Raw genomic sequence first — 14,768 nt, forward strand, 5'->3', positions numbered from 1 at the left:
CAAACACACCGTAAAGGGAGAGGATTCTCTTATCATCCACCTACGTATATACTTTTCCAAATTTTCTAGCCCGCTAATACGAGCCAATAATAGTATATACATCTCAACTAAATTTTTCTTAGCTGTCTTGATCTTTTGACAATATTATATACATCTCATCAGCTCTTTAATCAATGTTGTTGCAATAAGTTAAACTACATAGTGTTAACCATAATTAAGTGGGTATTTGTTGAAGCTGTCTCAATGTATAGTTTGCAAAACACCAACAATTTATAATTATTGATAAATAAAAGTTAAGCTACTAGTTAAAATGGTTAAAGTTAGCATTGACAATTACGATCAAACTAGGTACTAAAAAAATTGGAGAAGGGAGTAGTAATCTGCAACTTGCTTTGTCCCACGAGCGCGCGTTGATTATTCTACGGTTAACTTAATCAAAGGTGGTCCAATAATAGGATAATGTACACGTACAATAATATAGCCAAGTAGTGCAGCCAATAATATCTGCCATACACTAATTAAAATCCATGCATTATCCCAAATGATGTGCATCTCAAAACCCTATAAATACCCCCCTCATTCATAGCCAAATTCATCACACAAAAAACTCATAAAACAAAGAGAAAAAAAACTAAGAGTAAGTTAGTTACAAAAGTTAATAAGAGTGAAAATGATGAAGATGAAGAGCTTTGTGGTAATCATGGTGATCATGACCCTTTTGGTGGGTACATCAATGGGACAAGGAGAATGTGTCAATGGGGCTTGCCCCAATGGGCTGTGTTGTAGCCGGTTTGGCTACTGTGGCAGCGGACCCGCTTACTGTGGCGGTGTCGAGCAGGCTCAAGCCCAGCCTTCTACCGATCTTCCTAAAACTCGCAAGGTTGGTGTTAGAGCCCCTTGATCGATTTATGCAACTCATCATTATGGCCTGGGTTACCTCCTAAGTAATCTCTTTGTGCCTCACTACTTGTTATCCACTATAAATAAGCTCCTATGTATAATATAGGAGCATTTTAAGTTAATGTATGCTGTTTCTTTGTTTGTACGTAATCAAATGATCGAATAAATAATGTCCGGTCTTATATATGCTCCCGTACATGTTTAATTTTAAACGATCTTAAATGTTGTGTCGTTATATATATGTCTTCTTTTTACTCTAATATCCCGTGTTGATAACAAAAATATATTGGGATGTTCTTTGTCAATTAAAAAGTGAGACTATTAGATGTGTGGTACGTCCAAAGTTTGAATTATTAGTATAAATTTTCAACAAAAAATTCTCCGTAATCGTAATGCATGATCAAACAAACAAAAATAAAAATGAACGAGTTTCAAATTTTTGACTAAAAGTCAGATCATAAGCTAGATCTGCAAATCATAATGAGACCTCAAATTAATAGTATTTCAAATATATACGGAGTAATATAATATAACAATAGAAATGAGAAACAAGCAATTCTGGTGATCATGTTGTCTTTTTCAAGGAGGAATAACACATAAGAAATTTCCTGTCAAAAAAAAAAAAAACACACATAAGACATTAATAGGGTTAAAAACTCACAACCTAGTAGAGAGCGATGGAGGGACTTCTATATGAGTTGAATACAACTAAATCAAGAAATGTGATCAAGTTCATATAAACTGCCTGGACACCATACTAGAGGAGAATAGCAAGCTTGGACACCCCGAAACAAATTACTTTCTTTAATTTGGCAAAAGTTTAGACCTATTATCACTATTAATTTCAATCATGTAGAGTACAAACTTGTTTAAGTGGATTAGACATTGATTATTGTTCTATGGAGCACAACATTTACAATTAGAACCATACATGACAGATTACGATAATAAACATATATCGATTTTGTGATTAAGTGAGAGACTGAGCCGCTCCAGCAAAACAAGAGAGAGACTTCACTTCACAAGATCAAAGGAGGTTCCATTGTAAGTGTCCGTTACGAATAACTACTTATTCGTAACGGACGTTTCAAATACCCGTTACGAATAATGGATTATTCGTAACGGGCACCTGAAACGCCCGTTACGAATAACCTATTATTTGTAACGGACATTGTAAGTGCCCGTTACGAATAAGTAGTTATTCGTAACGGACGGTGCCCGTTACGAATAATAATGGCCATCCGTAACGGCCGTATATGTAACGGACGTTGCCCGTTACGGATGGGCCCTTTTTGCCCGTTACAAATAACCCATTATTATTCATAAAAAGGGCTCATCCGTAACGGGCAACGTCCGTTACATATACGGCCGTTACGGATGGCCATTATTATTCATAACGGGCACCGTCCGTTACGAATAACTACTTATTCGTAACGGGCACTTACAATATCCGTTACAAATAATAGGTTATTCGTAACGGGGGTTTCAGGCGCCCATTACGAATAACCCATTATTCGTAACGGGCACTTACAATGTCCGTTACAAATAATAGGTTATTCGTAACGGGCGTTTCAGGTGCCCGTTACGAATAACCCATTATTCGTAACGGGTATTTGAAACGTCCGTTACGAATAAGTAGTTATTCGTAACGGGCACTTACAATGTCCGTTACGAATAAGTAGTTATTCGTAACAGGCACTTACAATGTCCGTTACGAATAAGTAGTTATTCGTAACGGGCATTTACAATGTCCGTTACGAATAATCTCGGAATAAGTCAAAAAATTAGGGGCATTTGTAACTAGCATTTCAGGTGCTAGTCACAAATACCCCTATTATTTTTCCATTTACCACCCAAATTATTACATTCTAAAAGACTTATTATTCCTTGACAAACAACAATACTATTAACACCTGCGTATTTGTAGTAAAATATCATGTAAATGCTAGACAAATCCTGTATTACACACTGTTACTACTTGCTTTTTATACTCTTCTGTATACACTTATGACTTCCTGTTAAAATTCTCAGCAAATATCATCTAACATCATTAGAACAGTATGAATTTGGTTAGAGATATAATGAAATTTAGCTACAAAATTGAAGTGTTATCACCCAATTAAAGGCTCCAAGAAGTGATAATGATCACCAAAGAAAGCCTCAATAAAATGTTGTGCTACTTTCACTTGCAGACATCGAGCCACCTTCAGATTTCACGGCGGGTGTTCCTCAGCCGCCAATGTCAAGCCCTTGTAATCTTCCCAGGGAATCATTCGGCATAAATTCTGAAGGGTTGATTTTGGCCTGGGAATTGGATGAATGCATATGGTGCAAGTTGTTATTATTTCCGTAAGTTAAATTATTCTGAAGGACCCATCATTTCGCATTTTCGCTTGTGGCCATTCTAAGCCTCTCCACTTCCTGCTTTAATGCTTCATTGAGTGCTGAAAAAATAAACAGAAAAGTTCAGATTTTAAAGATCTATACCGCAACAAAATTCAAAAAGAAGAGACATGTCAAGCCAAGTTCAATATATTTAGTGATATTGTTTTTTACTTGAAACAAGGAAATCAAGATATTTTGATAGTTTAAAACTTAAATTTGTATATTGGCAGCTAAATTCCGAACTAAATCAACTGTTCAAACCTAAATTCCGAACTAAATCAACTGTTCAAACCTAAATTAAGTTCTGTGTTTTCAGATGTCAAACCAGTTGTGTCCCTCTAAATAATAAATTCATAAAAGAAACGTAAGAACAACAAGTTCACACAAGAGAATCTTAGAAGTACTTTTAATTTCTAGATCCTAAAACCTTGTACTCCGTAATCTAAATGAAAGAACAAGTGAATCTAAATTTAAGAGCAGATCTTTTACGTTACTGGGGTGTGATATCAGCAAAAATACCTGATACAAGGTGAGTTGTGCAGAAAGGGTGGTTGCTTCAGTTTAAAGAGTCTGTACTTTCCGCTCCAACTCCAATATGTATCGAGCTTTCCTCTCTTTAGAACGTGCAGCAGACTGCCGATTTGCCAAGTAAACCACTGTGAGGCATAAGTAGACTAAATAAGGAAAGCAACATAATAACCACCAATTAAGGGCCCTAATTTTCCAAAAGTAACATGATTATAAAGCAAACATACTCTAAAGTGTGCATATTGCAATGATTGGATTGGATATATGAAACACCAACAACAAAAAAAGCCACAACAATTAGTTAAATTCCCATAAAACATTGAAGTCTCATCTCATTACTTTGCAATATATACAATGTAACAGTGTTCACTCCAAAACCATTGATAATAATGTCACTAAAAAGCCAATCTACCAATCGGAAAAGTAAACAACATACGAAGAATGCCACGAACATACAAATGGATAAATATGCAGATATTTCAGTAAAGGCATAGATAAAAGTATCAAACTTTTATGACTATATTATAATTTTCACCATATCAAAGTATCAAACTTTTACAGCTCATCCAATGAACAAGATTAACTTAACATATTATGTGTACCAATTAGACGTGATCCAACAATAATATAATAATATATTTCCAAGACTCGAAGGAATTTTGATTTCCTCAGGTACCTAGGACAGAAAATGCTCAGATATTGAAAATATAATGTTCTAAGAAGTTTAGAAATGGGTGACTTAGGTAATTTTGTCCCCCGTATCTCATTAAATTTAAGCTAATACTAGTCTGCTCAACATTAATTATCTTCTAGAGGGTATGCAATGTTAATTAATGTACTTTCATTGGAAAACATCGGCAACAATTGAAAGAGCATATATCCCAAATGAATCACAAGTCTAGTGTCTATATATACCATGCTGAAACTTTTGGCACACCAAGCAAGTCTAGTGTCTATGGATCTTAAAGAACATGAATTATAATCTGAGTATTTAGTGGAAATATACTAATTTCAACTTGCTTTGATCCAGTAAAGATAAAACCTTCAGCTCCACACACATTAAATTTCATAATGCTTCAGTTTTTAACGGCGTACACCCCTCTACGCCCCTCTACTGGCTCCACACTCGTTATTAAGTCACACCCGAGCACACTTGTAGCCTCAAAATCACTACAACACAGCCCTATGGAAGCAGAATCTACACTACACACACAACACAAAAATACACCAATCCTTACTTGCCAAGTCTCTCATGCATATACAAAACACAGCCACTACCACTGAAGCACAAAATAGTCTCTTCTAGGAATGTTCAAATAATAATGTACCTTATCAGTAGGATAACATGTCTTAGGCACCAACATGTCTTAGGCACCAACATAATGTAGCTGTATTCGTCTACCCTCGCCTGCTGTCAAGCCTGTCCGAATATTTATTGTTCTAGTCGAGTATACCTGAGTCTTCGTGTTCTCTGTCTGGTCAGTATATTGCTGATTTTCCCTGCCTGATCGTAAGGATAGCACAACCACAAAATCCCAAGATAACTGGAGAGACTAGAGAGTGGTGACTAAGTCACATTATTAGTAACAGATTGTACAGGAATGTACTGACCAAGTAAATATACAATACATTAATCTTCATCATGTCTGCAAATTAATGCTTTATTACACTGCATCTACTTTATTACACTGGTGAAGTATAGTAGTTAATAAATAGGTATAAACAATCATAGTTTTACATATAGGAGACAAGGGAATCAAATGAGAATGCGAGTTCTCATCAGAAAAATAAGGAGCTTTCATTATATAGCCCAATTAGAATTACCAGTGCAAAGACAAAAAATAATTCAAATGCTTAGCCTCATGCCCCTACAGCTTGCTACCATAGCAGAGGAAGTGTTCTTACCGGTTAAGGGAATGCTATATGTGCACCCACCTCCTCGACGTTGTTTGACTCTAAATCTGTTTGGTTTCCACTGTTGGAATTGGCCACCAATTTTGCAACCTGCAACCCACACAATCAACATAAGTAACCAATTATCTCATTGTTAGCTAGGCTAGGTCTTTTGATAGAGGGGAGTGTTCTCACCGGCTGAGGGGGTTGTATATGAGAACTCGCCTCCACCACATTGTTTAAATCCAGATCTGCATTGTTTTCATTGTTGGAATTACCCATCAATATTACAGCCTACAAACCACACAATTGACATAAGTAATCAAATTCCTTAATCCTTAATCTTATGCTAGGGTCTTTTTGAAAGAGGAAGTGTTCTCACCGGCTGAGGGCCTTGTATATCATCACCCTCCACTCCCTCCTCCATCACACCATTTAAATCTAAATCGGTCTGGTTTCCTCTGTTGGAATTGCCCATCAATTTTGCAACCTGTAACCCACACAATTGACATAAGTAACCAATTTCCTCGCTCTTATCTAGGCTAGCTAGGGTCTATTTCTTTTTTTTATCTAATTAATACCTCATCCTTCAGCTGTTCATTCTCTAGTTTCAGCGCCCTCTCCTGTTGAAGAGGTGATCACCAGATATAGTTAAAAAATGTCACAAAAAAAAAAAAAAAGATAAAAAAGGGAAGACAAGAAAAAAATAAATATGAAAACTAAAACACAGTTGACATAATCATATCTTGTGCATGCACAAAGAATGCCCATTATTACCATTCCCCCATTTGGATCAGCTAACGTCGGCAGGCCTGGGAAAGCAGTTGAGCCTGATCATAATGCTTAGACCTTATCTAACTATAACTAGATGAATATTGAGGGACAACTCTTCTAGGAATGTTCAAATAATAATACTTGAACAAATAATTCATAATTTTATTGAGATAATCCAAAACAACAAAATTCGAAGAACATTCACATGGACAAAAACGCAAAAGAGTAGAAATAACACGAAATTTGTCGAGAATCAGTTGAATATATAAATAGAGTAACAAAATTCTTGGCAAAATCATAAGAAACAACGATTTTACCAATAGCAAAGAAAGATATATGGTTATAACTAGCCTATAACCTTAATTGAAGTGAGTAGATTGCTCAGCATGCTTCTTGTCCTCCATAGAAGCGTTGTTTCCGCCATTGATGTTCGCTGAAGCTCCAGTAGTTCTCGCGACCACAAATTTTCCCAACCATTAGATTTCACAATTGCTTTCATTCTCTCTGCTAGGGTTTGTTAGTTTCTAGGGTTAGAGTATTAAATTGTGATTCGAAATAGGGTTAGAGTTAAGAATTTGGATATGGCGAACGGAATGAGAAGTCGGCGATTTGGGGTGAAGAGAGAAGGAGATGGCGAAGGAGAGGAAGAGAGGAGGAGAGAGAGTGAAAGGGAAAATATGTGGGATTTTAGTGTTTGACGGCTAGGACTAGGAGTGTGAAACCCTAATAATTAGTAATGGGCTTCTCTTTTCATGGGATCCTCTTTTTAACTGGACCAAATTCGTAACGGGCACATAGTGTCCGTTACGAATAAACATTTATTTGTAACGGGCACATGGTGTCCGTTACGAATAAATATTTATTCGTAACAGGCACATGGATCCTCTTTTTAACTGGACCAAATTCGTAACGGGCACATAGTATTCGTAACAGGCACATGGTGTCCGTTACGAATAAATATATTTATTCGTAACGGACAATATTTTGCCCGTTACGAATAAATATTTATTCGTAACAGGCAATATTTTGCCCGTTACGAATGTATTTAATGTAACGGGCATAGCTTTGCCCGTTACAAATAACCCGTTACAAATGAAACTTTTTCCACTAGTGTTAATTTCCCTCTCTCATAAAATATTCATTTCAGCTTAGTTCAGTTCAGCTCCAATCAGTTCAGTTCAGTTCAGTTCCAATCAGTTCAGCTCAGTTCAGTAAATGTGAACAGACCCTTAATTCATTTCTCTCACCTAGTGGATCCAACATAAATCATATTTTATTAATTTCATATTCTTTTTCCTCTAATTTTCTCCACTACTTTGTTTTTTACAATTTTTTATTCTTCCACCTACCCAACTACCTCCATATTTATTACCTTCTTCAATTTCTGCTAAAACTCCGCGCATGAAGAAATGTAACAAGTAATTAAAAATGAAGGGAGTATTATTTATGCAAAAATTATTATAACAAGAAAATATACAAGTGAGGTATATTACTAAATTCTTTTTTTTTTAGGGATATTACTAAATTCATTTCTATATATGTAATACAAGTATTAGATTTTTATAACTTATTATTTATGCATACAACAATATATTTCAATAAAATAAGAAAACTTAAAAAAATCATAGTCATTTACGCATATTATTGAGTATGTAGACTATTCTACGTTTCCTTTTTAAGCTTCTGTCAACCATCATAATTTTGAAAGAGTGGAAAAGAGAGTACCTCCCAAGAGTTCCAACCATTAGGTTTGAGGTTGGAGGTTCATCCCCATTGGTGACAATTGGGGAGAGGATTCTCTTATCATCCACCTACAACTTTCCCAAATTTCTAGCCCAGTTAAACTACATAACAGTATACATAATTATGTGGGTATTTGTTAAACTGCCTCAATGTATATTTTGCAAAACACCAACGATTTATAATTATTGATAAATTAAAGACTAAACATAATAGTGGTTTAAATTCAGCATTAAAAAGTCCGATCAAATTGGGTACTCTTAATAAAACGGAGAAGGGAGTAGTAATTTGTAGCTTGCTTATCCCACGAGCGTTGATTATTCTATGGTTGGTTGGTACACCGGGTGCTAATGGTACACCCGGATTAAAGCAGAATGAACATAACTTATAAATGTGAAGAACATCATTAAATTATAAAAGAACATATCATTGAAATATAAAGAACATGGTAAGTTATGAATTGGTAATAGATAGTTACAAATTGATTTTTACCACGCATTTAGGGTCAAATTATTTCAAAATATTGGTTTTCTAGATTTTCTTTATACCTTATGTTTTTTTGGTAACGGTGAAAAAATATGATTAATTTTTAATTAAAATAATATATATATATATATATATATTATATATATATATAAGTATTCTATTAATATATAAAATATTATCGTTTATTTGTTTGTTTTGTTCTCTCCATCTGTGAGAGTTTTTCCCAATTTTCTGGGTTTTTCCCAATTTTCTGGGATTTTGATTCTCATCTATGAATGAGAATTTTATTTTTAGGGTTCTTATAATAATTGAGAAGGTGATTTGGATTCCTATGGGTCTGGGATTTGTCATCAACCGGTCGGTCAAAACATCAGCGCAGATTGCGGAGGTCTCAACTTGGAAAGATGCAAAGACGTCGAAAATCATTGCTCGCGTCAAGCTTGAAGCGATGGAGTATGAGCTATGCCAAATATGCAAATTAGTTATGATTTTGATTGTAAAAGTTATGATATTTTCTCTAAATCTGTGGTTTACAGATCCTTGTCATTGTAGATGCCGTATGGCTTTTATTTAATGATATTATTCTTCCCGTTCAAAAAAATATATATAAAATATTATATATATATATATATATATATATATATATATATATATATATATATATATAAGTATTCTATTAATATATAAAATATAAATAATAAATCAATTTCATGAATCAAGGAATATAAATAACAAATCAATACCTTAAATCAAGGAGGAATCGTTTTGAATTTTTTTTTTTTTTTTTGAGGGCTCGTGTACTTTAATTTGTATGCAATATAAATAACAAGTACAATCAAACTAGGTACTAAAAAAAAATTGGAGAAAGGAGTAGTAATTTGCAACTTGCTTTATCCACGAGCGCGCGTTGATTAGTCTATGCTTAACTTAATCAAAGGTGGTCCAATAATAGGATAATGTACACGTACAATATATAATTTGACAAATGTTTTATGTTATTGCAAACTTGCAATAAACTACGTAAGATTAAACATAGTTATTTGGGTATATATTAGAACTATCTGAATGTATAGTTTATAAAATACCAACAATTTATAAATTATTGATAAATTAATTATATTATTGGTTAAATTTCTGCATTAAAATATACGGTCATGCAAATTAAATCGGGTACTTTAAGAAAATTGGAAGGGAAAATATAATTTGTACTCCGTGACCTTCTTATCCCAACCAGTGTTGAATATTCTATGGTTAACTTAATCAAAGGTGGTCCAATAATAGGATAATGTACACGTACAATAATATAGCTAAGTAGCGTAGCCAATAAAATCTCCCATGCACTAATTAAAATCCATGCATCATTCCAAATGATGTGCATCTCAAAACCCTATAAATACCCCCTCATTCATAGCCAAATTCATCAAACAAAAAACTCATAAAACAAAGAAAAAAAAAACTAAGAGTAAGTTAGTTACAAAAGTTAAGAAGAGTGAAAATGATGAAGATGAAGAGCTCTGTGGTAATCATGGTGATCATGACCCTTATGGTGGGTACATCAATGGGACAAGGAGAATGTGTCAATGGGGCTTGCCCCAATGGGCTGTGCTGTAGCCGGTTTGGCTACTGTGGCAGCGGACCCGCTTACTGTGGTGGTGTCGAGCAGGCTCAAGCCCAGCCTTCTACCGATCTTCCTAAAACTCGCAAGGTTGTTGTTAAAGCCCCTTGATCGATCTATGCAACTCATCATATGGCCTGGGTTACCTCTTAAGTAATCTTTTTGTGCCTCACTACTTGTTATCCACTATAAATAAGCTCCTATGTATAATATAGGGGCATTTTAAGTTAATGTATGCTGTTACTTTGTTTGTAATCAAATGATCGAATAAGTATTGTTCATCTTATATATAAATGTTATCGTACATGTTTGTTTTTTTAAATTATTTTTCTAGTGACATCCAAGGTAAGTCGCGTTGCTATTTATGGCTTAACACACAACTCTTTCAATTAAGTACTTCCTTTGTTTTTTTGTAGTTGACACACAACTCTTTCAATTAAAACGGAAATAATATAGTTCATACCAGGCCATTTGAGAGACACACATTGACACATGCATATACATACTTCATATCTTTCTTAACTCTTTTAAAATTGCAATAATGGGGATTTCATGCTTATTAATGCACATTTTATAACATCAATATCTTAATTTATATTTTAGTAAAAAAAGATACAAATTTTTGATTATATATACAAATTTAGAGTCAAATGAAAAAATAATAAGACTAATAGGACCAATTTGGATTTGATCCATCACCAAAAAAAAAAAATGTTAGTAACAAAGAGCATGTTCACTTCAGCTTGATTTCAGTTTAGTTCAGTTAAGCTCCAATAAGTTCAGTTCAGTTCAACTCCTAATTTCCTTCTCTCATAAAATATTCAATTCAGCTCTATTCAGTTTAGTTCAGCTCCAATCAGTTCAGTTTAGTTCAGTTCAGCTCACCTCAGTATATATGAACATGCGCTAAGTAATCACATAATCCGTACAGCTTACTTGAATTGCTTCTCACATTGTGAACTTATAATATAATCAATGGGAATATACTACACAAAGTTAGGCATAGAATCTAAACCTGACAATTAGTGGAAAATATATAGGATTGGATTTTTGTCAAATTTCCTAAACTTGATCGGAAATCAATTAATACTTGCAGGTAGTTGGCTTTGCAGATTAAGGAATCTTCAGAAATTGGATCTTTCTGGAAACAATTTGAAGGGTGGCATACCTCCTTGTATTAACAACTTGACATCCCTACAGACTCTTGGTCTTTCTTTTAACAAATTTCAGAAAGGAGATACCAGACTTGTCAAATCTTAAGTCCCTACAATTCTTGGGTCTCTCATATAACAACTTTGAGGGGCAAATTTCCCGTGCATTCTTTGGCCAACCACTCTAAGCTTTTTCATTTAGGGCAATAAATTATTCCAAGTCCAAACAGAAGATGCATTATGGACACCCACTTTTCAGTTGCAATCCTTACTCTTTCGTGATTGCAGGTTGAATGAGCCACTTGGAACTATTCCCAATTTTTTGTCATATCTCAGTGAAATATACCTTGACAGTAATAACTTGGTGGGACCTTTCCCCACTTGGTTGCTCACCAATAACCCTCACCGGTAGCTTTTCCAATCTGAAGAATATTGAGAGTTTAGACCTTTCCTTCAACAACTTGAGTGGCAACTTGTTGAGCTCAACACATTGGAGATCTTCAATGTGTCGTACAACAATTTGACTGGAAGAGTGCCCGTGTCGGGACAGTTTGGTGGCTTTGATGAGAGTAACTATCGTGGGAACCCTGGACTATTTGGGTTCCCGGGAAGTGACTTACACAATCAAACGCTAGTGATGCCGCCTAGTTCTCTTACCAAAGACGGAGGAGATGGAGACCACGACGAAAATTTTGTAGAAGACTTCTTATGGAGCTTTGGAATGTCGTGCGCAACTATATTATTTTTGGCAACCATCGCAATATTGCACATCAACCCTCATTGGCGTCAAGCTTGTTTTGATTTTGTTGATTGGTATATTCTTTGGTGGTTACCAATGTCAGTACGGTCTTTGTATTAAATATTTGTATTTTATCTCTTGTCATTGTATTACAGTACCAAACAATTATGTAATCATGGATACAATAAACTTCAATAAGTAATCTATAGTAGCCCTCTAATTTATTCTATGATAATTTGGTGTAATTTTTGCAGGCTATATTCTTGGGTAGTGGATAATTTACAAGTAACAATTCCAAAAAAGAATGAACATTGCCATATACTTGCATAACTAAAATAAATCTTAAGGTAGTTTTAAATTTTAATGAATAAATTTGGTTTTTAGTATGGGCTACAGATCAAACTAGGATTAACTTGAGAAAATGGACCATACAAAAGTTAAATTAGTGTCAAATAATTTTTCATTGGGCTTAAGCACAAATCCATGCGTCTGATAAAAGTTTGCCCTCATAATACATTATTGATTCCTTTTGCATTTAGAAAACTCGAGTGGTGGTAATTTTTAGTATTTTTGATAAAAAAAATAGGTGATAAAATGCAAAAAAAATAAAATCTTGAGGTGATAAAAATAGGTGATAAAATGCAACAAAAAAAATTTATGTTATTTTCTCTAGATTTATGGTTTACAAATCTTTATTATTATTTTAGATGTCGTATGCCTATTTATTAATAATAATATTCTTCTTTCAAAAACAATAAATTAAGGACACACCAAAAAATGACACATGTTATTGCTAATATGTCTTTTAGTACATTGTTATTGATTGATTATTGATTTATTTGGAATTACCTAATATTTATTTAGGATGGTTTAAGCCATTTTGGGTATAACATTTTGTTTTTTTTTTTTTTTTTTTTTTTTTAATTACTTGATGGACATATCATTTTTTCAATTAACTTACACATTGTAGTATAATTATTTAAATACTTATGATTGTCTAAAATGAACCTAAAATTGATAAAATTTTGGTAGACCTATAATTTCATATGTTGGGCACTCTTAAATATTAATATCATATAAAAAGTGTAATGTCATGTAATTTATATTTTAGTAATGCCTAACATTATTTAACATTATTTAGCATTTGGGAACGATCATTCTATTTATTCAGCAATAAAAATTAGGCAGACCTAACTTTTAATTGGCACTCTTAAATATTAATATCATAATTTAAATGTAATGTCAAGTGATTTATATATTTGTTTTCAATTTAGTAATGCCATTAATTAGTAGAAATGCTTAATCCATCCAATCATTCCTTAAAAACTAAATCGGCAAACCTAAATATAAAATAAGGGATTTTTGAATCAGTTATTTGTTCATTTACTTCTCTTAGACCTTCAAAAATATTGAAAAGTGAACTTATACAAATTAAATTCTTGTTGGGTGATCCCAAATCATGTGTGGATATTCTCGCCCTCTTAGGGTACGATAAAGAGGGGTTGATATAAAATTGCATTTTTAACAACTTACTAACAATGACACCTTTATGAACTTCATATGTGACACGCCACATTCCTTAGTCGGGGTTATTTGATTGCTCAGGGTTACTAGACCAGGGGTTACACGGTCAGTCAAGGATTTTTTTTTTTTTTTTTTTTTTTTTGACAATAGTGAAGGATTACTTTATTGGTCTCTGGTTACACGGTTAGGGGTTAATCAAAGGCGAGGAGTTACTCGGTCAGGCAAGGGTTACTTGAGAGGTTAGTCAGTCGGTCAGGAGTAACATGTGTGTCAGTTAACCACGTGGCTAGTGTGGCCAGCCACATAGAAAACATGTTTATTATTATTATTATTATTATTATTATTATTATTATTATTATTATTATTATTATTATTATTATTATTATTATTATTATTATTATTATTATTATTATATATATATATATATATATATATATATATAACCTTACTAAATATCTATACTTTAGGTAAATCCTATACAAAATTTTTTGTTCGTGTGTCCTTTGTCGTACTCTATATGTTACTTTTGGGACAACGAGCCTATATTACAGTTTGGAGTAGCGAAATAATGCTTTGATTGCACATTATATTGAGTATTTTATGTAAGAAATTTTTTTTGCCAAATGATCGATAGAACTATTATAAAATTAATTAAAAATAAAAAATAATTAGGCTAAGTGAAATAAGATCAATTTTTATCTTTTAATTTGTTATAATCATAGGCAATTTTATCATTTACAACACATAGCGGTATTTGTCATGTACTGTAGACTCTCCCATAAATTACGTTAATTGGTCAAAACCTGAAATTGAATATTTACATTATGTTAAATCTTTTTAATTAATTGGCTTGGCTAAAAAATCTAAATATGAATATAAACATAAATTTGTAATTTTATATATATATATATATATATATATATATATATATATATATATATATATATATATATATATATATATACTAAAAAAATTAAATGTAAACACACAAATTTGGTATAAAAATAAAATTTTAAATAAATTGTAATTAATA

The 14,768-nt window shown here is 33.1% G+C and overlaps 1 protein-coding gene across 3 annotated transcripts; it reads right to left on the reverse strand.

Moving 5' to 3' along the window:
• Positions 1–2,803: 2,803 nt before the first annotated feature.
• Positions 2,804–7,227, reverse strand: LOC110723190. Of its 3 annotated transcripts, XM_021902533.1 has the most exons (8): positions 6,839–7,227; positions 6,288–6,329; positions 6,089–6,196; positions 5,902–6,000; positions 5,719–5,817; positions 5,142–5,357; positions 3,805–3,941; positions 2,804–3,344 (listed from the first exon to the last, which is right to left on the reverse strand). In XM_021902533.1, exons 1-5 carry the CDS (start codon positions 6,977–6,979, stop codon positions 5,722–5,724), a joined length of 486 nt encoding a protein of 161 aa, XP_021758225.1. In that variant the 5' UTR covers positions 6,980–7,227; the 3' UTR covers positions 2,804–3,344; positions 3,805–3,941; positions 5,142–5,357; positions 5,719–5,721. The 3 variants fall into 3 exon arrangements, with proteins under 3 accessions (XP_021758225.1, XP_021758233.1, XP_021758216.1); XM_021902541.1 differs by having other exon boundaries at positions 3,805–3,918; positions 5,142–5,817; positions 6,839–7,225; XM_021902524.1 differs by having other exon boundaries at positions 5,142–5,817; positions 6,839–7,225.
• Positions 7,228–14,768: the final 7,541 nt, after the last annotated feature.

The sequence above is a fragment of the Chenopodium quinoa genome, unplaced genomic scaffold (assembly GCF_001683475.1).
Source record: "Chenopodium quinoa cultivar QQ74 unplaced genomic scaffold, ASM168347v1, whole genome shotgun sequence".
NCBI classification, from domain to species: domain Eukaryota; kingdom Viridiplantae; phylum Streptophyta; class Magnoliopsida; order Caryophyllales; family Amaranthaceae; genus Chenopodium; species Chenopodium quinoa.

Coding starts and splice junctions, on each gene's coding strand:
- LOC110723190 (XM_021902533.1), bottom strand. CDS start 6,979: ATGAAAGCAATTGTGAAATCTAATGGTTGGGAAAATTTGTGGTCGCGA. Junction 6,001..6,088: donor ATATACAAGGCCCTCAGCCG/GTGAGAACACTT, acceptor TGTGGTTTGTAG/GCTGTAATATTGATGGGTAA. Junction 5,818..5,901: donor ATATACAACCCCCTCAGCCG/GTGAGAACACTC, acceptor TGTGGGTTGCAG/GTTGCAAAATTGGTGGCCAA.